Genomic DNA, 26008 nt, shown 5'->3' on the forward strand with positions numbered 1-26008 from the left:
CTGCAACAATGGTGCCGCGTCCCGCGAACTTCACATACTTGCATCCAGCGTTTAGTTGACCCTGGTAAGCGCTCATCGCCACAGTTGTAAACACGACGGCTTTCTTTTTACATGAAGGGGGTTTTGCGTCACGATGACTGTTTGCAGGCGGACCGTTAAAGAACGCGACGTGCGTTTATCGGACATCCTGTAGAAGTCAACCTATCAGATGACGACTTAGAAAATCCTGAAGTGTTTCTAGTTAAGTGTGCCATATGCATCAGACATTCAGTCAACGGTCCATGGGCTCTGATGGTGAGACTAAGAACACCCTAACAACACCCTAGCAACCACCTTGAACATACTGGCCACACAACCACCTTGAACAACTCGCTAGCAAACAGAGCACCGAACACCATGGTGAAGAGTTTGACATGGCAAACACCATTGTCATTTTCTTCAAAAGTTAGTTTGGGAAATAATCTTCAAGTTCAAGTGCTCTTTAGCATATTCTTGCTCTGCATATCAGTTATATCTCTTCCCTTGTCACTCTCATATCTTTCTCTCCTGTGGTGCCATGACTCATTTCCACCCCTGTGAGCAGCTCAAACAGCCATGAACTTTAAAGCCCCTCATAGCGGAAGTGCGGGACAGGGGGCCGAACTCAAAGAGGACTTTGTTGCAGTGGCCGCTGCTTGAGGGTGATGGGGAGTCAGAGTCACGAAGAAAGAGGGGCGAGCTCGGATCCCCTCTTTCAAACCTCATCCTCCTGCTACTGGGCTCTTTGTCTCCATTAGCTGGGTCGTGGGCACAAAGAGGGTTTTTTCCCCTCTCTCCCCCCTTCTCTCTTGGTTTATTTATTCGATTTCACGCCATGCTGGCCAAAATGGCCCCTTCCTTGCATCCAAAACTACTTCATACCCTTTTGCAGCGAGGCAGATTCTCACAGAGAGCCATGAAAGGGCCCTTTGGAAGAGCCAGGGTGTGTTTTTAGCCAGGCATTCACAGGAAGTGTGAGCATCGGATTCAGGACGTTTTGCTGTTGCTCACGTTGTGGGAACCAGTTTGGGTTGTAAAGATTCTCCTCACTTGCACTGGAGAAAGAGGACAAATATGTAGTTTGGAGAACCTCCGGGGGTTCTTCTGTGACCCTTTACTGTTCAAAAGTACCAGCAAGTAAACAGCACTGTTTGTTTAAAGCGGGAAAATCAACTTTGGGCAGGATGCTGTTATTCCTACCATGTGCTGAGACATTAACTGGAGGAAGGCCTGGTGATTTAATGTCTGAGGATGTCCTGCACAAAGGCAGAGATGACATCATATAGTTTAACAATATTCTGTCACTTACTATGCTTATGTCAGAATTGACAAGTTAGTTTCATCACATACCTTCAGTCCTCCAAGTATATGCATCTAAATAATCTGAGTAATCATATTGATGCGTATGTAAACCCCTCACTCAATCCAATTGACCCTAAATTTGAATTTAATTTTGAACAGATTCCACAGAAAGTGGTTGTGTAGACATTAAATAATCTGGGGCCGTATTCACAAAGAATTTTATCTTACCACTAGGAGTACTCCTAAATCACACTAAAAGATTTTAGCTAGGAGTGTTCTCTTAAAAGTTATTCACAACGCCTTTCAGACCTACTCTTAGTAAGGAAAAATGACAACTCCTAAACTAAGAGTGAGTCTTCGTTGCTATGGATGACGTCAATTATCATGCACAAGCTTCCTCACAATGATCACGGGGATTGGTTGTTAGATGACAGGGCCATCATGCAGAACATAACACAGACGCACCAAATCATGGAATTACGACATCTAAATATGTCTGTGTCCTACACAAAATAATAATAATAATGTAATCGAAATACATATAATGACATATTTGTGCAGGCCCCAGTGAAGTGTAATTCTAAAAAGGCAGAGAGAGAGAGAGAGAGAGAGAGAGAGCGAAAAGTTGTGAATTAAATTAAATTAAATCAAGGTAGCCTAATACCCATAATGAAAACCGCCACTTGCCTAATAATAAAAAATGACACTTGCATTAACACTTGCTTGGTTAATTGACATCCTATTAGCCTAAATAGACTACTTAAAGCAAGGAAATGTTGCTCCTATTGAATTAATGTAATAGTTGAATGACGGTGGATTATGAACTCGCCAAAACGGAAAAGAAAGCCCAACTGGACGAAGGATCAGTTACTACTGCTGGCCCAGTTGGTGCTGAAAAAAATAAATGAAAAAAAATAAAAGGGAAATTCGGCACTGGGATACAACATCGAGAATTGTGAAGTTTGCATCGAACACAATCTGGGAATTGATGGAGTGGGTTTTCTTTCTATTCACAAACACGTCCTCATCCTGACGTGGTGCAATTATTTTAATATGTGTCGATCCGTCTATAGCACTGACCACTCCGGGCACACCGGAAATATCCATAAAGCTGGCTTTGTTTCTTTGGAGTTGGCGAATGTCCAAAGGAAAACTTATGAACTGTCGAATAATATGGGGTCTACAGAGTGCATTGATGGTTTGGTGGATGGATCTGCTTACCGATGGCTGGGATATCGCTAGATCGTCGGCATTACACAATTGCATTTTCCCCGTTGCCAGGTAGCGAAGTGTTATCAAACATTTCACTTCGGCACTGATTGGGTTGTTGCGATTAGTTGGCGCTGTTATTGCATCCCTCACAAGATCCACAACAATCAGTATTCCCTCAAGGTTAAGGCGGTGTCTTTGTAATAACTCCGTGTCATTGACTGTCTCCAACACACTGTGTCGCGCGACGATTTTAAGATCCTTTGTGAATAGGTCTTAGTGAGTTAGGAGTCCTCTCGACTTCTTTTAAGCTGTCCCAGACTTAGGTGCTACTTTTAGGGCTAAAATGCTTCGTGAATTACTCTTAGTGAAAAAAATTAGGAGTCCTAAATTTAAGAGTGACACGCCCATTATTTTTAGGAGTTGCTCCTAAATTCGCCAGTTAGGAGCTACTTTTAGCCTTAAAATTCTTTGTGAATACGGCCCCAGATCAATAGGGAAAAAAAATTAGCATTCAAATTACCTTTTGCCAATGTGAAGTTTATAATAAATGATCTATTAAAATACTTATTACTTACAAATGTGCATATGTTTATTTACGTCTTATTTACTGGTCAGTTGAAGAGACTGAATATTGTCAAAATATTGACATATTTGTTATGTCATATTGCAAAGTTTAAGGTTCATATAAACAGAACTTTCAGTATTTGGAATCAGATTGGATTCATTCAGACTGAAGAAAATTTGCGCATGTATACATTGGGTTGTGAGTGACACATAATACAGTCCTGTGACGCCCACTTTTCACAATCCAGTTTTAGTGCTATCTACCGTGTGGTAGGACTACACTTTAGGTAAAATACATATGAATACTCTTGGAAAAATGATGGAGTAGGCATAAATGGTTGGGTTAGTTTTTAGTTTTTTTTTTGAATACTCACTTCATTGTTGTGCATTTAAAACTCCTCTTCATTGTTGCTGTAGAACACAGGTGTCAAAGTCAGTTCCTGGAGGGCCACAGCCCTACAGAGTTTAGTCCCAACCCTGCTTCAACACACACACACACCTGCAATTTTCAAATTAGCATGAAGGACTTGATTAGCTGATCAGGTGTTCTAAAAAAAAATTAGGGTTGAAGCTAAACTCTGCAGGGCTCTGGCCCTCCAGGAACGGAGTTCGACACCCCTGCTGTAGAATTACTGCTGAACGAAAGCAACTATCAGGCAAATTGAATGTTAGGAAAGTGTCTGCAGAAATGTCTGCGGTCTACTTTCAGTCTGAACGCTGAAGTATTCAGTTTTCTGATAGTCTGAAGATAGTTTGAATTTGGATCTGATTTTAGTGATGAGTTTTCATTGGAAGCAGTGTTGCAAATATTCTTGGTGTGCTATATTTAGATTTACTAGAGATGATTTGTGGTTTTAAATGTGTGTAAATGTGAAACATTCTTGTTTGATGTGTCAATATACAGTAGTCATACCCTGAAGGAGAGAGAGAACTTTAACATGCTTGTCTATCACTTTAGCCCATTGGTAGTAGTGTAAGACATGCAGTTAATTTTGGTTCTAGCTTTTTAGTGTAAACCATCCAATCATAAAATCGGCAAACCTGTGATGCTTAATTCCAGTAAATTGGCCATGTATGATTTGACAGTTATCTCAAAGTCAAAAAGTGGCCATATTTACCTATATTACCAATATGACGCATGATCCTTCTAAAAAAAAAAAAAAAAACACCTTTTAAATTCATTTAAAGGATCTTAGGCCTTAAGAAATGTATATAATAAAAAGGTTATCTTGCCAGATTGTCATTTGTTGGACCATGATATGACCTGTAGGCTTTAGGTTTAGCATTATTTTCAAGAGCAAGTTGGTTTTGTACATGTTGTTCTTGTACTGCCTGTAAAAACTGCACATCACTGTTTTTTTAATATCTCACTTCTGTTTCTACATTCGATTAGTAGGAATCACATGCAACAGCGAAGGCTTAGAAGTGTGCCTTAATGCTTTTTGCGTTTCTGCTTTTTCCTTATCTGAAGCTTCCCTTATAGTGTTAAGCAATTTAGGCTGTCCCGACCCGGACCACTGAGAAGCTCTTGCATTAAATGGGATTACAGCTATAGCTGTTATTTTATTATTTTGAGCTCACTATTCTCAACAAATTGGCTCAGGACAGAGCTAACAATTGGGGCTGTGCGATAGAACGATAACGATAATTATCGCGATAGAATTTTCCTCTATGAAATTATTACAAAGTTTGATAAGTGTTTGATATAATGTTTATACACTATGCAAATAATGCTGCACATGCATGTTCCAGACCATTGCAATTCTATTTTACTGTACCTAACTGATAAGCTGCCTTTTCTGTTGCGTATGAGAAAGATTAAAAGGCAAAAAAAGCCAAAAGCAGAACCAAACAGCTGCTTTTTTGAACCGCATAACACAGACCATTTATGAGCTCTGCTTTTTTGTTCTTAAGCTATAGCAGTTTTTGTGCATTTTATATTATACTAAATGGATACTGTTTTTCATAACAAATACCCTAGAAACAATATAGTTACTGAGGTGCAATGCATGGTTTTACCTGTGGTTAACATGATCCAAATTCAATGGAAGATTAAAATTTACCCTTTTAAAAATGAGGTTGTTACAATTTTTTTTAACAGATGTTGCTGTTTTGGTAATGAAGATAAATTTACATCTGCGTCCCAATTCAAGCAACTGCTACTGTCAAATGTGCATTTCTAAGAGACAAAACATGTAATATTAATCTGTGAAATGTTCACCTGTTTGGCAAGTATTTATGATGATAAAGAGTAATCTGCTGAGAAAACTAACCGATAAAAACAACTTTCATACTGGGGCAAAAATCTGCTTTTAAACCTAAAAGAAATAAGGATTTGACATTTATAATGATGATAATTGACTGATATAAAAAAATGTTATCGTGACCATTTTTTTGGGCTATATTGCCCAGCCTTACTAACAATCTTAAGTGCTATACCTTTGGTCGACTTGTTTTAGTTGATGATTTAGAGGGGCTGTCTTGTTTAAAGAAATTGCTAAGTTTACCCTAGTTTCACAACCAGAGGTTTAAAAAGACCATGTTGCAATAGCCAGACTTGTCCCTTATTCAAATAGAGTGCCACTGTATTGGCCGTGTGTGGAAGATTTTACGTGCTTTTAGGTTACATGTGGTTAAAACAGGATCTCAATGACACATAAGAGAATATTCTAGTAGTAGGTGAGTGTGTCTGGACTCCCCAATGTTTTGCTGTAAAATACATTTGTTCACAATTAACCAAAGGTTCATTTTTACAGTGAAATAATGATGTGACTTTTGATGATATTGTGCTCCATATCCCAGTACACATTGATTGTCCACCATACTTTTTTCCACCGTCTGTGGCCGGGCGCTGCTAGGTCAACCAGAACAGTGCTAGTCTCGACGTCTGCTGGTGGCAGAAGTGGTGGCAGCAGGCTCTTGACCCTCAGTCCTGTTGGGAGAGGTTGAAGTCCATGACAGCATATGGCCAGTCTGGTTTGGTCCACCTTACTGTCTGACCATCTCTGCCTGACTGCTTCACATCAAACAAACGGCTTGTTGCCCATGTCTGACCTTCTGTCTTTCCACAATTCAGCGCGGCTGGTGGCTTAGATCTCCAGTGATGTGAGACGGGATAGTACATCAGTCAGATTTCCATCTCTTTTAGCATAATTACGCGAATAATAGTGCGAGCGTTTTACTCTGTAAAATTATATTTTGTGTCTTTCCTGAAGCTTCACTTCCCTCACATCAAGAATGGCTTCAAACACACTATTCCCTAAGGGTCTGAAGTCTTTGAGCCTGAACTTTACCTCAGTCAGTGTGTCGAATGGATTTGCGAGTCTGAGATATACTTCAACGTTTATCAGAACCCAGATTTTTCCACTCTGTTTTCGCAGCGCACTGGCATGCATGTGGCCTAATTCTCTGAGCTGACAGGCACGGACCACACAACTTCTTCACACCGCACCGTTTCCTATCTAGAGTCACATCCTTCCTCTTTTTGTTTTTCGTAAAGAGAACTCAACATTATTTCCCCCTTCCTCACAAAGTTTCACCTCAGTTCATCCATTGGTCTGATTTTGGCTGGCGTTCATTTTTTAAATGACATCAACTATGATGTTTTAAAGGAAGATTCTCATTTCCTTATTACACACATTTACCAAACACTGGAAAGTGAAAACATGATAATCTTTGCTGAATCATCTTCAAATGGAGCGCACAGATTGCAATGTTGGATATGTTCGGATTTAAAAAATTACTATGTATGTTGTAGTATATACCTTTTTTTCTGAAATGCTATATAATTAAACAACAGCCATAATTGCACTAAACATTTTAAAGAGTTGAAATTCACATTATTACGTAATACCATTCTGTCTCACATGACTTCAAGTTTCATGTTGGCACATATAATCTTGAAATCATTTTAACATTTTGTATACTAACTAAATAATGTGCCAAGAGATAAAATTATTTTCTGGTTCATCTACAGTAGCACAATAAAAATAAAGTTCTGTGTATAACGCACTTTTTTTATTGTACATATTGAAAAAAAACATGCATGCTGTGCGTTCAGATTATGTTAGTATGCTATTTCAAACAGCCAATCTAATACATTTTCATTTGTCCATACTTGCAGAAGGCAACACATTGGCATTGCTAATGTCGGCTAATTGAGTTGCAGTGGTGTTTGTTTATCAGAGAGGGACTAAGTGGTGTGTGTTTGCATGATAATGAAAGACTTTCGTCTGTGAGAGAGGCCGTAAAGGAGGTCATTGGAGTGGCCCATCACCGTTCGTTCAGTGTCAGACCGCTCCAAAAGCGAGCAAGTGTGACAGAAATGGCTCTTCGGGCTCTTGAGGCAGAGATGTGCTGGGTGAAAGTGAATGGATTTCACTCATGTCCTCCTCTCAGCTCTCAGACTCGGGTATAGATCTGCCCATGTGCCATTGTTAGAACGGAACTGCTGCTGGTTATATCTGCACCACAGTTGGTTCAGTTGCATCTGAAAGGTTCAGGTGACACTTTATTGTTGTTCATATACTACGGTAGGCTAATTAAATTGAGATTTGAGGTAAAAATGTTCATAAAAAAATTTAAAGGCCTTGAATCAATTCCGAGGGCAAATACTGCACTTAAAACGATGTTTATGAACCTGTTTTGAATAAATATTCTGGGTTAATGCTGAAGTCTATGTCTTATTTCAGTCCAGTCACCACTGAAAATATTTTGGGTTCCTCAATTTGTAAAAACAAACCATAAACGTGCTGACTGACAGCAATGCACATAACATAACTGTTTTGAGGAAATTATTTGCTGCCGATGTCGCTTAACTCAACAGTGCTTAACTCGTATAGGAAAATTCCTTTAATGTACACGTGCTTCCTAGGAAGGCACAGCTGTGAAAGATATTGCCATGACGACAGGCCCTATAACAATGAGACAAGTACATTTACTTTACATTGATATTCTGTCCAGGAACATCCATTCCAAAGGGGCTTACGGGAATGTGTATCATCACAAACGAGTGCATGTTCAGTCAGTGCATTGCGTGTGTTTATGCGTGCAAGTCTTCACAGTTTCCATGTGGTATGTTTATTGGCAGTAGTCCATTCTCAATACAAGGGTGAAAGGCCGTGCAAGCTTACGAATGGCTTTTTTACCCTTCTATCTCAATAATGGCAATCATTGTTTGATAACGCACTAATTTAAAGGAAAACCATCTAAACAATGAACAGTGTTGATGTATTGTGTGCAGGAAACAGCAGCCTTTTTGTTACGGAAAAGGTTTGTTCTGCCTTTTCCTTCCTGAAATGCAAGAGGCCAAGGTCTCGCTCCTGTCATTGAATTAGTCTCAGTGTTTGGTTAAGGTCACCCTGTGATGCAGGTGGCAAAATGATAATGTCTGTTTCCTGGCGAAGCATTTCATTGAGGGGGGGAAAGAGAGGGGGAACAGCTTGTTTCCTTTGTGGGACATATGGACATGTTCATGCTCTTCTACGTCTAATAGCCTGTGGCTATTCTACTGTGTGTAACTCTATTCCCCTGTCTCTCTTACCAGCTGGGCAGAACAGACACGGTCACAGTCTTCAAATATGTAAACCTCATCAGAGTGCTTACAATTACTTAATAGTTTTTTAAATTCTGGAATCTGGGTACATGTCTCTGCAGAAGTTTATATAGGCCTATATATATTATACATTTAAATGTATTCATTTGATAAATGTAGACATTTTAATAATGTAAATAAACATAAATCATCTGACTTGAAATTAATTAATCCTAATATTTTAGTTTTTTTTTATATTAAAAAGAGGTCATGATGACATGTTTTTATTTTATTTTATTAGTATGTTCCCTTAGGTGCAATTATAGTATTACTATAGTTTTTTTTTTACAAAAAACTTTTAAAATGTAGTGATTTATGACCTTTTCCCACCCTGTTTCTCATCCTCTGATTCAAACAGTCTGTTTTGGGGGTGTTTCCCCTTTAAGAGTTCAGCGTTAACGCCCACTGTTATGATTGGCTAACGCCAGTGTCTATGCATCAATTATTAACGCCCCCAGCTAGAACCTGTGCGGATTCAGCGTATTTAAAAAGTAGTTTAAAGTTTTAAATACATTACTTACAGTTTGCGTCGTCGTTGTTGAGCCCAGAATAGTCGGCACGGACTTATCTTTGAGCAACAGTTTTCTGGCAAAGCCAGCATCATTTTGGGATTTGTTCTCAAAACAGTCATCCTTCAAATGTATAGAACAAACGCTTAAACTAACACTGCCGTGACTGAGACGTCCGCAAAAATAAAGTGCATCCATTTTCCCTGACGACTGGATCTTTCGCAACGTATTCAAAGATGTTGTTTGTCCACAGCCAGGAACAGCACATCTGCGGCGTCGTAATCTCCCTGTACACAGACCCACTCGCTGTCCGTCGACTGAACACTTGTGAGGCGCGCAGCGCGCGGGCGCGACAATGATACGAAATGAGCGTAGTTGCCTTGCGCTTAAAGCGTAACTGTCTTGTGCTGGAGGCGGTCATATGCAAACGCTGGTACGTCACTTCGTACTGTGACGTCACTTCTTACCATGGATCCAGAACGAGCTGTATTTAGAGCTTGATTAAATAAATGATTCGTTTATAATGGGGAGGACGTCTTAAGCTATGAAACTTGCAGGACGTTTTAATGGTACAAAGACCTCTTATATACCAAAAGATCAAGGCAAATTTGGTTTCTCATGTCATGACCTCTTTAAAATATTTTAATATATTAAGTTGGACTAAGTGTGCAACAATTAGCACAATGTGTGTGTGTGTATTGTGCAGAACACAATATATATACAATATATATATATATTATTAATATTTACATTTTTTAATCACTCTATTTTTCTCAGACTGGCAGACTTTTGCTGAGAGAGTTTCATCTCTCAAACTTTTTTTGTTGTTGTTGTCTGCAATTTAGTCTTTTTCAATTGCCCCCATTGCGGTTTTGCTCGCTCTCCTCTACATGTCAAATGCATTTGTCATGTCAGAAGTCTGTATGCACTGAAGTTTCCATTTTGAGAACGTAATCAAACTCTAGAGTTCAGTCGTCTCATTTAGTTTTGTTCTGGCTCTTTTTTTTATTGGAATGAAATGCAGGCTCATCTGATTACTGGAAGAGAGTGAAGTAAAAAAAAAAAAGCTTGTAAAGGTTTACGTGCAATATTTCATTAGCTCTTTGAATCGGGATGAATGAATTCATTTTTCATTTTGCACACATGCCCCCGGTCGCACCTGTCATCCTCTGCTGCTGACTTCACACTCTCTGTTGCCCAGAGAACAGTAACGGTTGCTATGGATTCACAACGCAGCCTTGTAGTGTTTGTTTGTTGATTTTTTTTGACGTAATCATGACAGTGATGCTGGAAAAGGCCAGAGAAGGGCCAAATCAAGCATAGGAAGGCCTGACAGAGAAAATCAAACTGTGGTGTTAATGGTGTTCTCATTTCTCATATCCCAGCTTAATGTGCAGAGAGGGCTATAAGTAACCCTGAAAAGTGTAAACATTGTGATTCTGTGAAACTATTAAAGCACGTTTGTTGAGAATTCTGACCAGCCTAAACACAGTAACATTGTCTCGACCAATGGCATGAGTTTAGGGGCAGGGCTGACCAATGGCGATGGAAAGAGGGTTACAGTTTTAATCTGTTCATTATTTATTTAAAATATTGAAATGTATATCTCCATCCTTGCCACCCAAACACCCCTGTTATCCTTCACACCCTTCGTTCTGGTTTTGGTGCAGTTTGGAGATGTACATCCTGTCTCTTACTCCACGAGCCCCTCAGGCTGAGTCACATGGAGGACCATTTTATGGATGAATGTGGATGGGCCACATGAGAGATTGAATTAGCGCACGCCTGAGGCTCAGGCCCCTCCCCTCCCACTGCCTCAGGAACTGCAACAAACAGCACGGCCACCATTATCACCACCCTTATTACACTAAGTGTCAATAACAAATGTGTTAGATGGGAGATCTGATGTACATTTACTCCAGACACACTAGCTAAACCTGCGCCTTCAACAATGATTTCACAAACATTCTTTTTTTGTTGTGCTTAATGCTGCATTCACGTCATGTCCTAATTACCGTAAGCTTGAAATGACAACATGTGACGTTCTATTCTGAGCTGTTATTACCGTATGCGTTTCTTCGTTGACACGATCAATGCCTAAATGAATCTGCGGCAGTCAGGTGGTACAGTGGTCACGTGGTACAAGTAAGAGCTCTCAGAAAATTCCCATCTTACAAGCTGTAATAACTTTTTAGAAGTTGAAATCTCGCAATTACATAATTTCAACATGACGTGAATGTATGCGGCATTTAAATGGATAGTTCACCCAAAAAGAAAATTCTGTAACTCTTTGCAATAATGTTCTTTAGTTAATGTATTATCTATGAACTAACACAGAGTAATACATTATTACTGTATTATTTAATCTTTGTTAACGTTAGTTAATACAAATACAGCTGTTCATTGTTTGTTAATTTTAGTTGAGTGCATTAACTAATGTTAACAAATACAACCTTTGATTTTAATAATGTATTAGTAAATGTTGAAATTAATATTAACTAAGATTAATAAATGCTGTAGAAGTATTGTTCATACTTAGTTCATGTTAACTAAGATGGTTAACTAATGTTAACTAATGAACCTTATTGTAAAATGTTATATAATATTCTGTCATCATTTACTACTTGCACTCATATTGTTCCAGACCTGTATGACTTTATTTCCTCTGCAGAACACAGATATTTTTGATTTTGAATAAATGTTTTGACTGTTTTCGTTCATATAATGAAAGTTAATGGGGTCCAAAACAATATGGACAAAAAAACACTAAGAAGAATATTTTCAAAGCATCCTCTTTTATGTTCCATATAAGATAGAAAGTAATATAGAGTGAGTAAATGATTACAGAATTTTCATTTTGAGCTGAATCCCTTTAAGTTTAATCAAGTGTTTCTTAAGCGCGAGCATGTGATTTCACATGATGTATACAGCTAAATGTGTCTTGACAAACAAACTCTTTTAGTAGCATAAGCTGGCATGGTGAATGTCTTCCAGAGATGCAGAAGTGTGACCGAAATTCAGTCTGTCATTATCAGAGGGATGCCGTGGGGTGGCGAGGGCTTCTCATTAGACGTTTTGTCCTGTCATTGTGGTAACGGAAAAAGAGGCATCATGGCCCTGCATTAAAGGTCTCGTTCGCCTTTAAAATCCATGAGAAAAGGATGAACAAGAGCGACAAAATAATGAGATTTTTCTAACGAAACAATCAGCTCTATGCTGACGCACAAAAATGAATCAAAGAGAAAGATGGAATGAAAAAACAACAACAATAGTAATGTGGCAAAGGTGAAAACGCTCAGGATAGGTCTTTAGCTGTGTCGTGTTGCTGTGGGAGACCGGCGGAGACAATAGCTGGAGTGACGGGTAATTTAACAGACACTAGGGCGGAATGAGTCGAGCGCACTGATAGCGGATCGGTTCATTGCTGCTGCTTGCCGCTGCTGATGAGAAGTGTTTTACAGAGCTAGAATTAGAAACAGTCAGTGATTGGCAGACTCTCTTTCTCCAGGGGAGACTTCTAAAACTGTTGAAACCGAGACTCTAGAGAATGTAGAGACTCGTCTAAAACCGTGATGAAGATATTTGTAATTCTCTCTCAACCCATTGCTTCGGTCTGATTCTCAACAAAGTGAATCAATAGTGTTGTTAAATGTGCCTTTCTACAGTTATTTTACAAATCAAATATACTGTTTGCTCGCAGAGATGGCCTAAATGTGTATATCAATAATTCTCAACCAGGGGGCCTCAACAAACTTCCAAGGGATGCTCAAAATTACTTAAAATGATTTAAAATAAGTCTAAACAAGCATGCTAAAACAAAAATCAAGACATTTCTTATTTTAATTCACCTCAACTGTGTTTTCTTTCTTTTTTATTTTATTTTTTTACTTATTTTTTGCTTTAAAGAACTAGGATTCCCACTGTCTTGAAAAACCTTGATATATGATTTCTAGACAAGGAAAAGTCATATAAATAAATACCATTTGCATTTTTATAATGAATATAAATGTTTCTAGTTATGGCAAGCTCTAAAATATTTTATAAGGGAAGAAATTGTGAATAAAAAGTCTTAATCCTTATCTAGAAAATCATGCAAAACTGTCATGTGGCTTTTGAATGTTTGTTGTGGACAATGGGGGTCCCGGAGTCAAAAAGGTTGAGAACCACTTATATATATTATATATATGTACACAATATATGAGACTAGGCCTATCTCATGGTTTACAGGGAGCTCTTAGAGGTTTGCTGTCCTCCACTGATGATGACTGAACGTTTATAATGAGTTTGAACAGCTTTGCCATATTTGCATGCAGTACACGTTGATATAAATTGTTACTTTGAGTTTTGTGTTGCTGATTTGATTTCTGTGTTTATGCGTTTGTGTGCATGTTTGGGTAGCAGGCCTCCCATTCTTTCATTGTCGGCACAGACTTGTATGCACATAAGATCTCTTTGTAAAGTTTCTGATCATTTATCTGGCACTTCTGTTTTTTTATCTCTCTTGATGTGAACCAAACCATTTCCAGTAGACCGTAGAGTTCATGGAGTTTGACTTCACACTGTTGTGTGTGTGTGTCACTAAAGCTGAATGTTGAGTCTCCAGTTAGATATGCAGGCAGAAAAGGGTGTAAACCTACAGGAAGTGTAACAACTTCAAAAAATTAACTTATGTCTGGCGGCGACCATACAAATCTGCCCCACCTTTTCACACCCGCAGTGATTCCACATGTAAACTAACTTTTTTTCTCTCTCTTTGTCTCTCTATTTTTGTATATCAACAGGCTTTTCTCCAGAGAATTAAGCAGACTGCAGAAAACCAACAATGTCTCACTCAAGAGCAGGCCAAGGTAAAACCCCATTAACACATTAAACATGCATAATTATTATTATACTATACAATAATAATTGGCTCCAAAAAGTATTTGGACACTTAAACATTTCTGAATGTCATTGCATCAGATCAAACCGTGTGGAAACAAATTATGCTAGAGCAGAACTATCTTCAGTTTTCTAGCCATTTTGCTATTGTGGATGTATGGAGTCGGTGTACATGATCCACGAAGTAAAATTTTGTCTCTTTCTTTCACACAGATCTTGTTTTCTAACATCGAGTCCATTTTGGATGTCCATTATAAGTTTCTTTCCACTCTGGAAGCCAGTTTGCAGCCTGAACCCCAGCCGCACCATTCTCTCGGACATGTGTTCCTCCAGTTTGTGAGTCCCTGTGATTGCATTTGAAATCATCTTTGAACTAGTGCTGCTTATCACTTGATTTATTATGATTTTTGAGCTTGTTTGGTGAAGAAAACATAAATATCTTTTCCCACTCCATCCCAGTGTGGTGTTCTTACTAGTATCCTAAATCTGAATGCTTTTAAAATACTATCAGCCCTGAGACTGCCTCCCCCTCCCTCCTTATGATCTTTCTGAAAAAGTGTATAAACGTGGAACTTGTCGGTCACGTGACCAGTAGTTTAATACTTTGAGACACTGAATTCCAATTTTAGCAACAAATGTTCAATTGCGTTCTACATTTCTAGCTTCTTAACTGTTCTTTATAAATTAATATGAAAATAGTGATGATTTATTGATTCTTTTTTTTTTCAGTGATTGCAGCCAGTATCTTTTAAAGCAATGCAAATTAAATCCAGTGCCTTAATTCTATCCATGGTTTGGGGTTTGGCATGTGTATGTGACCTTTGACCAAGTTCACTGAAACATTCTGAGGTTTAACCTCAAACTAGAGTGAATTTCCTCTTAATTGGGCTGTGTATGTATACATGGATGTGTTTTTGGATGAACGGTGTTATAAAGCATATGCCAGAACAGATGTTCGCCTCGTTCATAGATGAGGGTGTGATACTGCCAAACTCTCTCATTACAGGTGCTGTGGTCTGGAGCCCTGAGGGCCAAACCAGAGTACTGGCGCACACACAGACACACTGCATATATGCACTAATGCAAATGGCGAACCCTATGTAGACAGATACACACAATACATAAATAGACAACGTGCAAATGAAGAGGGTGAAAAGAAAAGGCATGAAAATGGAGATGCATTGTAAAGATAAAAACAAGCACAACAGCTCTTTAAGTGCCTCTGGAATCCCAGTATCGTTTTCTTACTCTGTCAGGATGCCTCAAGCACCCTCAGCCGTCAGGATTCACATCATCCCTGTCAAGGTTACAGTGCCTACACAGACTGTTCCTGTGGAGCTTGGATAAATGACATCCTACCTTCACCACATGCATCTTTAATAAACTGTCACCTCAGCCCTGAGTTTTTCTGGACTTTTTAACCAGACCTGCCTACAGTGTATACATAAATATATATACACTTTTTTTTTATAATGTATAATTTTTATTGTTTAAATTGCAATTTATTGTAATTTTTTTTTCTATTTTAAAATGTATTATTGACTGTTTATTCTTTTTCTTTAAAAAAGGCTACTTGGACCATATTGTGAAGGAAAAAAAAAGGCTTCCAACACTATATAAAAAAGCATCTCAGGTGGCATCATACTTAAGAGCTGTAGTGCAGAGCTGGCATGATAAATCAAGTTTTTATTTGTTTACATTTTTTTGATCAGTACATAATATTCTTACTTCCACTATATTGTTATTTAAAATGGTAAAAATCAAGAGTGACTAGTTGTCCAAAATTTTAACCGGTAAACTAATAGAGATTTGTTGTAATTACGGCATGCCTGGATCAAAGATGTGCACTGCTCACTATAATGTGCCTGAAGATGAGTTGCTATTCTTTCTTCTTTTTTTTTTAAGCTTGCAGCTTCCTATTTCCATCTAGCTTTTGCGACCCATAGAGAAGGTGTGGCTTTCAGGCAAAACCTATGCACTTCGATTTCACTTCCTGTGTTGTTTCGAATAATGTAGGGCAGAATGACAACGCCTCATTGCATCTGTGGCAGTTTCACTACCCTCTTATGTCACTTCTCATCTCAGTACTTGAGAAAATGCTTAAAGTGATAGTTCACTTTAAAATGAAAATTCTGTCATCATTTACTCACCCTCAAGTTGTTTCAAACCTGTATGAATTTCTTTCTTCTGCTGAACACAAAGGAAGATATTTAGAAAAATGTCAGTAACAAAACAGTTACCAGGTCCCATTGACTTCCATAGTATTTTTTTTTTTTCATACAATGTAACTGTTTGGTTACTGACATTTTTCAAAATATCTTCCTTTGTGTTCAGCAGAAGAAATAAATTTATACAGGTTTGAAACAACTTTAGGGTGAGTATATGATGACAGAATTTTCATTTTAAAGTGAACTATCCCTTTAAAGAGGGTTTGTATTAAACTATACAAAGATGGCTCAAAATATGTATTATTTGTTTAGTGTTTCCCATATGAGCTGAAGAGGGCCATCGCTAAAATTCACAGGGCTTAGGACAAAATGTTATGGGTGGACTGGACTTCCTTTATCAGAGGGCCTTCCAGCCTGGGACAAAGTGTATATCCCTGAACATGAGATTTAGAAATGGGAATGTGCAAAAACAGACCAAAACTAAACATTTTTATATAAATCTGTTAGGGGTTGCAACCAATTCCAAGCAACTAATTCCAACCAAAAACTAACACATTTACCGAAGAGTGTTTTGAAGTGTGACTCTCCTCTCTTCACTGCAGAGGGAACGTTTTTCTGTGTATGGGGAGTACTGTAGTAACCACGAGAAAGCACTCAGACTACTGATGGAGCTTAACAAGATCCCTCAAGTACGGACTTTCCTGCTGGTAAGCACCTTTTATATAATTTTCAGAGAAAAAGTCCAGTCCTTTTCATTACATCATATTCTGATGAAGATCCATCACGCATGAGTCTCGTCACATATCAGTTTCACATCTGTAAACCTGATGCAGATTTCATTAGCATGTAGAGCAAATAAACATTAGTGGTTGATCAATTTATCACAGGAAATAAATTGATCTCCAGAACTTATTGAAGTGAAACTGACACCCAAACTTATTTAACTGTACAAACTAGGATGTGAGATAGTGACATTCATCGCTTTCCATGGAAACCCACTGTACACAATTTGAATCATATCATGTTTTTGTTTTTTTTAGCACCTCATGTTGTTAGGAGGTAAGAAGAGCACAGATGTTCCTCTTGAGGGGTATCTCCTCTCTCCCATTCAGAGGATCTGTAAATACCCTTTGCTACTAAAGGTATGTGCATTTCAAGCAAGTGCATTATGGGTTATATTGTTTATTCTGTATATACTACTCCACAACATTCTGATCATATTACATAAAACGCAGCTACAGATATATATATATATATATATATATATATATATATATATATAATGTATGTATACACAAGCAAACCTAAAAGTATGCATGAAATGACATTCGCAAAACATTTTACTTCCCAAATGTGAAATTTGGATATTTGAGAAAAAACTGTTGGGTTGGGAGTTGCTTTTTAAAATGTTTTTGAAAGAGAAGTTTCTTATGCTCACAAAGACAGCATTTATTTGATCAAAAATACAATAAAATGTCAAAAAACTGTTTTATATTTTAATATGTAATTTTTTTTTTCCTGTAATGCAAAGCTGAATTTTCAGCATCATTACTCCAGTCTTCAGTGTCACATGATCCTTTAGAAATCATTCTAATATGCCGATTTGGTGCTCAAGAAACATACATTTTCTTATAAATATCAATGTTGAAAAAATTTGTGCTGCTTATTTTTTGTGGATACTTTTTTTCAGGATTGTTTAATGAATAGAAATGAATGAATTTCTTTGAAATAGAAAACTTTTTAACATTAAGTGTATTTACTGTCGCTTTTCTTAAATTTAATGCACCCTTGCTGAATAAAAGTACGATTTAAAAATAAAATAAAAATCTTACTGACCCCAAACGGCCGTGTACATTTACAGTGTGATTACAAATGATCCATCTTGCGAATAAAACCAGGAATGTATATCTCAAAAGAAAATGGCGACAATATATTGATTTCATGTTGACTTGAAATAGTCTCTTGTGCACAGTATATCAGCAGATGTGTAACTGTGTAATACAAGCATGTACCTGCTGTTTGCCCTTCAGGAGCTTTTGAAGAGGACCCCTAAGAAGCATTCAGATTACCCTGCGGTAGAAGAGGCCCTGCAGGCCATGAAAGCGGTGTGCTGCAACATCAACGAGACCAAGCGACAGATGGAGAAACTAGAGGCTCTTGAGATACTACAGTCACACATAGAGGGCTGGGAGGTGAGACATGTTTTGTAATTGTCATAGATGGTGCATGTTTTTTTTTTTTTTACTGTTTCATGGTTGATGGTTTTAAAGGAGACAGACCAGAACCTTAAAAATACGTCTTTATTTTCGGGAAGTTCCTCAATGACAGTATGCTTTGTGTTTATGAGAATTTTTAAGTGAAGCCTCGAAAGAATCACTGATGTGGACCTGATCAGTGTCGCCTTGTCTGCTGATGACATATTCTTAGGCCATATCACACGCAGGAAGAGGAAGTCTTAACACAAAGGCCCGTTACCATGGATATCCTTTAGTTTTGTGTAACATGCAACAGTCTGCCACCACAAACTCACTTTCCCTTCTTCTCTCTCTTTCTCTTAAGCCCGTCTTTCTTTGCTTGTCTCTCCCCGCCTCCTTTTCTTCATCATCGTCTCTATACCATAGTTACTTTGTCTTCATCCTCTCTTTCTCTCACTCTTTGTGCCCTGTCCATTAACCCTCTTTATTGATTTATCTGATGCAGTACTGAGTGGTTGGACAAAGTGGGGCATTTTCTGTAGCCCTAAGTGTACTTAGATAGTTAAAATTTTTCACAATTTAGTGCATACAGTGCATTCTCTCTTCTGTGGTTATTTTCCAGTCCCTACATGCCTCTTTGACCATTCAAGATCCCCGCAAAGCATGACAAGCTGGGGATTATTTAATCATATTTAGAAATTTGGGTAACGCTTTAGTTTAGGGTCCATTTTTCACTATTAACTTGTTACTTATTAGCATCCATATGACTAGGATATATCCTGCTTATTATTATAAAGCACATATTAATGCCTTGTTTCTGCATGACCATTCTACATCCCTGAACCCTATAAACTTAACAGCTACAACTAACTATTAATAAGCAGTAATTGAGATTTTAAGGCAAAAGTCATAGCTAATAGTTAGTTCATAGTGAGAATCGTACCCCTAAACTGAAGTGTGACTGCATTTTTTTATATGAATAGTCTGCCCATAAAAATGTAAATTGTCATCATTTACTCCACCTCATGTCGTTCCCAATCCATATTTATTTATTTCTTCTGTGGAACACAAAATAAAAAATGTTAAAGAATGGGTTGGATAATATTTAAGATATAATAAATGTTAATGTGGGCTGTCGAACTACAAAAGGAGAAGAATAAAAACAAAATTCTATACAAAAGGTCGGTAAAAGTTTCATAATACGTATGCAATCTTGCATTATAGGGCAGAAGTGATATAGACCAAGTTTATGGAACTTTTATGGTGCTTTTTTGGTTCATAATGGAGCTCGACAGCCTGGATCTCCATTCATTTGTATTATATAAAACAAGCAGCAAGTGCTTTCTTCAACATTTCTCCTTTTGTGTTTCACTGAAGAAAGTAAGTAACATGAGTTTGGAGCAACATGAGGGCGAGTAAATTAAAGGTCTCAATGCTTCTGAGATCATGCATAGATCACATTAAACCTTTAACGCGATATAAAACGAGAGCTTAAAAAGCAGGCTGTATTTCACTTCAGATATAGAGCGGTTTAGGATGTGTGGTCTGATTTAAAAGCAAATGCATTAAGTTTCCATTTAGACCAGAGTGTTTCACCTTTATAGGTAAGTAGTGCAGAACAAGCGGGAAGCAGATTCCCATCTCTCTAATTGACCCGTCTGGGCACGCCATTGATTAAGCAGAGAAAATGGAGTCTGCTTATCAAACACACTCACACACGCCCACACCTGCCAAGCTTAGAAAATCACATCCTGTACAGAGTCAGCACGGACTGCGGCGTCGGAGTGGAATCAATTTTTAATGGTCCTGGACATTGAACAGGACACAGTATGCGTTACCAAAACCTGTCTGGCTAACCCTCCATACCCTTAAAGAGAGAGGGGTCGCTGCTTTTTATTAGTTTTTTTTTGTTTTGCATTTAATCAAATAGGAAGCAAAGTGGGAGTGAGGAGAGGCTGCACTTCTCATGGAAGGCCATGATTAATGACCAGATTGTAATAGACACTCTCACTGTTAATAAAACACAAGGAAAATGTCCACCTTTTGAAAGAATTGATCGATTAAGCAGTTAGTTTGAATAAATGATGGCACCATTTTCCTATTTTTTTCTGCTGCTTTTAGTTGCGCTACATGAACACGGGCAGCTAAACACTTTTGACTTACACGTTTATAGTGAAATTACTTAGCAGAAACATTTTAGGCTGCCATGTGTAAAGAAGTTTTTTCTTTGTTTTCATTTTTCAGGGGACAAACTTGACCGATATTTGCACGGAACTGCTGCTTCAAGGCAATCTGTTGAAGATATCAGCTGGAAACATTCAGGAACGAGTCTTCTTTCTGTTTGACAACCTCCTAGTCTACTGTAAGAGGAAGTCCCGGTAAGCCCTTTTAGATGCTTTTGAGTTCTAGATCTGCTTCTGAGATCAGATGCTTCTGATCTCAGAAGCTTCTAGTCCACTGATATTGGTAACCTAATTGCATAATTAATGTATTGGAGTGTGTTATGGTTAAACGCTTGACAAAACCATCAGGTCGAAATGTAGAAACTAACTAATACTTGTCTAATTTTCAGAGTTTCAGGGAAGAAATCCACCAAAAGGACGAAATCCATCAACGGGCCGCAGTATGTGTTCAGAGGCCGCATCAACACGGAGGTCATGGAGGTCGAGAATGTGGAAGACGGAACTGGTAGGTTTTAGTGTGTGTGTTTGTGTGTGTGGTATGCATTTTTGTGCTGCTTGGAGTATTAAGTCGTTAGCTTAGCATCATGCTAACGTCAAGGACTATTCAAATCTATAAAATATTCAAGTCAAGTCTCCCGTGCAGCTCACTAGTTTTTTTTTTAACTACTGTGTTTGTGCCCTGTCATATATAAAAATATGTCCTACCGCTAAACATTTTTGGCTTGTTAAGATGTTTTTGAAAGAATTCTCTTGTGCTCACAGAGGCTCCATTTATTTGTAGATTATATTTATAGAATAAATTATTTATTTTAATTATTTTAAAATGTAATTGATTCCTGTGATGGCAAAGCTGAATTGTCACATGATCCTTCAGAAATCATTCTAAGATACTGATTTGGTGCTCAAGAAACATGTATTAAAATGATCAATGATGAAAACAGTTGGGCTGCTTTATGTTTTGTGAAAACCAGGATACTAAATAGCAAGTTCAAAGTAACTTTCTATTTAAAAAAAAATCTTTTTGTTACAATGTGAGCCTTTACTGTCACTTCTGATCAATTTAATGCATCCTTGCTAAATATTAGTATTCATTTCTCCCTCTAAAAAAAAAAGAAAAGAAAAAAAAATCTTACAATATCTTACTGACCCCAAACTTTTGAACACTAGCGTAAAATCTAATAAAGTAATCAAATGTAAAATAACACTGCATAGTTTATCATAGATAGATTAATGCTTAAAGCTGAAGTTATTCATTCAAGAGCTGTGAGTGATTTTTCTCTTTGCCTTTTGTTGTGTGATGTGTACAAAGCAACTTTTTCATGGGATGTGTTAGGGAGTTTCCTGCGTGATATCCTTGTTTGTTCCATCTGATCACCATGTGATGCTTATGAACATCACAAGCAACAAACAAAACCATTTAAAGGGAACTTCAGCTTTTGCAGTAGAAATTAGTGCCACTGTGGCCTGAAGATAAGATCACGCAGGGCTTCTTAGAATTGAGCACTTCGCATTTAGCACCTCCGCTGAGCTGACCGCCAAGGGGCCGTCGTCAAAGGTGCCGTTCAGCTGTCGGGCCGAGCATGAAATTCAACTCTCAGGGGAAGTAACGGCTGCGCTTCTCACCTTTTGCTCTTAGTCTTTCACCACACCTTAAGTAGCAGGGTGGAAGTGCAACTTCTCTCTCTTTCTTTCTGAGCCACAAAGAAAAACATCCTTTCTGAAAAACAAGCCATAGGGCTGTCAAAGTACCAGCCTAAACCACACGTGCCATCAGTTGATACGGCCATCGTGATACGTGTTTTGCATTTCAGTCCTCTCAGTGTCATGTTTATCAGGGCTTGTCACGTGACACTCCACATCTGTGTAAATGCATCATTTAGCTGATGCGTTTTGCCTTCTTGGATAAGATTAAAGATAAAACGACTCGCATGTTGTGGGTGAGGAATGAAGATAATGTGTTTGAATTTCAGATATTCATCCTAATTGCATGTTTATAGTGATGTTTCAAGGGAGATTTCAAGGCAGTGTAGTGATAAATACTGATTGGAAGTGGTGGGAGTTATGACCAAAATCTTATATCACGCTATTTTATATCCCAGTCAACAATTGTATATAAAATGTACAAATAAATGTTTTTTTTTATAAATGTTTTTTAAAATATACATTTAATTGAATTTCCAGTAAAAAAATATTTAATTAAAGTATATACATACAAACAATACATACATACATAGTCCAAAAGCAGCACCACATTATCTAACTATTGAGTGAAAAACAAATGACTCAAAACAGTAAAACTATAACACTTATAACATTGACTGTGTAGTTCTTATTGAGTGAGTCACATTTTAAACCATTATAATGGCTCATCATTTGCGGCAACATCCCGGTCCGTATTTTCACATTACTCCACGTCTCTTTATCGCTCTCACATTTAAAGCATGGCAATTTAATCGGCTTGTTTTGACTGAGGTATTGTTTTAATTGGAAAACAATCAGATAATGCTTAGGTGGTGTTTATTACAGAGCCAGACTTATGTGCCAAATGCGATTACTCATAAATTCTCTCCAGTTTTATAGCAGCTAAAAGCCTTTGTCAAATCCTCTCAGTGCTCAGAAGTCTATTTATACTACCTCAACATTAACCACTGCTCATTACCTATTCCATACCTCATTCATTTCTCCATATAATTCACCTGCTGTCAAATCTGGGTTAAAATTAGACTGAGTAACAGTCTGAACCCCAGTCTAAACTCACTGCCAGGATTTGGTTTAATGGTGGGAGAGATGCTGAAATGCATCTTAACGATTCCTCTTTAATGGGATAGTTAAAACTTTTTACATTATTAATGCTTCTAGATTGTTGAAGAATATCAGTGTCAGCATTTGTGTTTGGGTCAGTAACTCATTTAATAATGGTAAGAGGAAAAGGCGTGATTTCGATTGACGATCTGGTTTATTTAGATCTCAGTGAACCGCTTTTAACAAATAAATGTACTTGTTTTGTTGGTTTTCATGTTCATGTTTTTCATTGTCTTTCTAGCGGACTATCACAGTAACAATTACACGGTGACCAATGGCTGGAAGATTCACAACACAGCCAAAAACAAGTGGTTTGTGTGCATGGCCAAGAACGCTGAAGACAAGCAGAAATGGCTAGACGCCATTTTAAAGGAACGTGAACAGAGAGAGAGTGAGTAGATTTACTCTGGTTTGTCATTGTAGAGTATGAAACATAAAATCATGAAATAACACCAGTTAAATGTAAAACATTTTAAAATGCATTGTGTACTTTCTGTGTGTTTCTGTGCATTACTGGGATAGTTCACCCAAAAATGAAAATTCTGTCATTTACTCACCCTCATGTTGTTCCAAACCTGTATGAATGTATTTCTTCTGTTGAACACAAAAGAAGATATTGTGAAGAATGTTGGTAGCCAAACAGTTAATGGACCTCATTGACTTCCAATTGTTTTTTTTAAATTTTTTATATACATACTATGGAAGTCAATAGAGTCCATCAACTGTTTGGTTAATGCCATTCTTCAAAATATCTTCTTTGGTCTTCACCAGAATAAATAAATTGTATGTAAATGATTTGGAAATATCCCTTTAAATTGGTCCCTTTAGTAACTTTTATTTTTTTATACAATTAGGATCAATGAAATCAAATCAATCAAACAAAATCATTACCAAATTTCGGATACATTTTTTTTTTTTTTTTTTTTTTTTTTACAACTTAACATTTATATTATTGTTTATATTAAATATGTATTGTGTAAGTAATAATGTTAAAATTAACAAATTAAATTAAATTGAAATTATTTGTGAAATTAACTTAATTGAAATTAATTTTTAAATAAAATTAATTGCCAGTACTAGTCACAATGTTTAGTAAAGAATAATTATTGGATTAAATTATAGTCAAAGGAAATATTTACATCTCCTAATGAATAACAATGAACCCATTTCCACTGTGCTTGCTTTGTATTTTAGCATTCTGCTATTTGCTGTACCTAATATGTTTGTATGTGTATTTTTTCTTCTGATCTGTTGCGATATGGAGCACCTGTCCTCTGCTGGACACCTGCTCTTGTTATCTTCTTTTGAGGCCTGTGTGATGTACTACAGGGTTGTTCTGATTGTTAGGTCACATGATCATAGCAGTAAAACCTCAAATATACCACAGAGCACGTTCTGATCACGGCTCTTATGTTTCAGCGTGAAGTATTAGTCTGTAGGATCAGCTTACCAGTGTCCAAGGCAAAGTCCTCAGCCAAAGTAGTATAATGCGGTGCAAGTTGGCGGTAGAGCGAGAGCGTCACTTTTATGCTGCGATGCCAGATGAAAGCAGAAGTTTTATGGTGCGTGTCAGGTTTCCAACGTTTGAAATCGGAGCCCATTCCAACAGGTGCCACATCAGTCACACCTCTGAGCGTCCGAGTCTTCAGCCAGCACACACTCCTTTCTCGATACAACTCGAAGACGTCATTCAATTACACATTTCCATTAATACTTGGCGTGCAAATGTGGAGAAATTCTGGTCATCTGGAGTCTAAGACAGAAAAATATTTCTCTCAAGTACACAAACTTGAATAATGCATTCATTGCAAACGCACGGTTCTGTTGAGCATGCTTACACACCCAATAAAGCAGTAGATACCTTCAAAATAATCATTTTCAATAATTAACTAATAATATTTTTTATAATATTAAATAATACATTTTAAATACATTTATGTAAATTTATGCTTATTAAATCTTTTTTTTAGCTCCAAAACAAGTGAACATTCTTCAATGTTATTCTTGCATTCGTCCATTTCATGTTGGTGTGCGCTGATTGAAATCGGCAGTTCAAAATGAGGGGAAAAACAGGAAGATTTGTGGTTTGAAATGAAGGTTTGCTCATTTCTAAAATTGCCATTCAGCATCAGACCTTCAGAAGCCAAGGTGGAAATTACGCGTCAGCAGGGTCATTTGTGAGGAGCCATTTTTAATGACGTGTTGCCTCTTTCCTGAGCCTTGATTGAATTGGAGCCACGTACAGCTGCCACGAACACCTCCTCAAAAAAGTCTTTGTGAGCGAGAGCTGCAGCTGCCGGTGGCTTCCCTCTCTCTGGGCTCTCAGACACAGTAAAGAGCTCTGAATGAGAGCCATGCCAGCTGCCGCCACATCTGAGCACGCTTCCATCAGCTGCAATCCCATTGATACTCTCTTTAACATCACCTTTTGTTTAAATGTACGGTGAAAACCTGAATGTTCGCCTTGACTGAAGGGCTGTTTAATTTTTTTCTTTGCATTAGGCAACAAGCAAAATGCCTCGGACGGCTGACAGTGCTTTTTTTAGGCAATCTTTGTGTGAAGCTCCTGTTTCCGTTGCAGCTT

General features: G+C 37.7%; 1 protein-coding gene across 1 annotated transcript in view; it reads left to right on the plus strand.

Annotated features, from left to right (window-relative positions):
• The window catches only part of prex1 (phosphatidylinositol-3,4,5-trisphosphate-dependent Rac exchange factor 1), a 79321-nt gene that overhangs the window by 12339 nt on the left and 40974 nt on the right, over window positions 1-26008 (plus strand). The window contains exons 2-9 of the mRNA XM_079638014.1: window positions 13980-14045; window positions 14290-14412; window positions 16847-16951; window positions 17285-17386; window positions 18275-18436; window positions 20684-20817; window positions 21012-21127; window positions 23666-23815. Coding sequence (XP_079494140.1) covers window positions 13980-14045; window positions 14290-14412; window positions 16847-16951; window positions 17285-17386; window positions 18275-18436; window positions 20684-20817; window positions 21012-21127; window positions 23666-23815 — 958 coding nt within the window. The remainder of the gene's footprint in view (window positions 1-13979; window positions 14046-14289; window positions 14413-16846; window positions 16952-17284; window positions 17387-18274; window positions 18437-20683; window positions 20818-21011; window positions 21128-23665; window positions 23816-26008) is intronic.

This window comes from Phoxinus phoxinus (assembly GCF_949152265.1).
Source record: "Phoxinus phoxinus genome assembly, chromosome: 15".
In the NCBI taxonomy this organism is placed as follows: domain Eukaryota; kingdom Metazoa; phylum Chordata; class Actinopteri; order Cypriniformes; family Leuciscidae; genus Phoxinus; species Phoxinus phoxinus.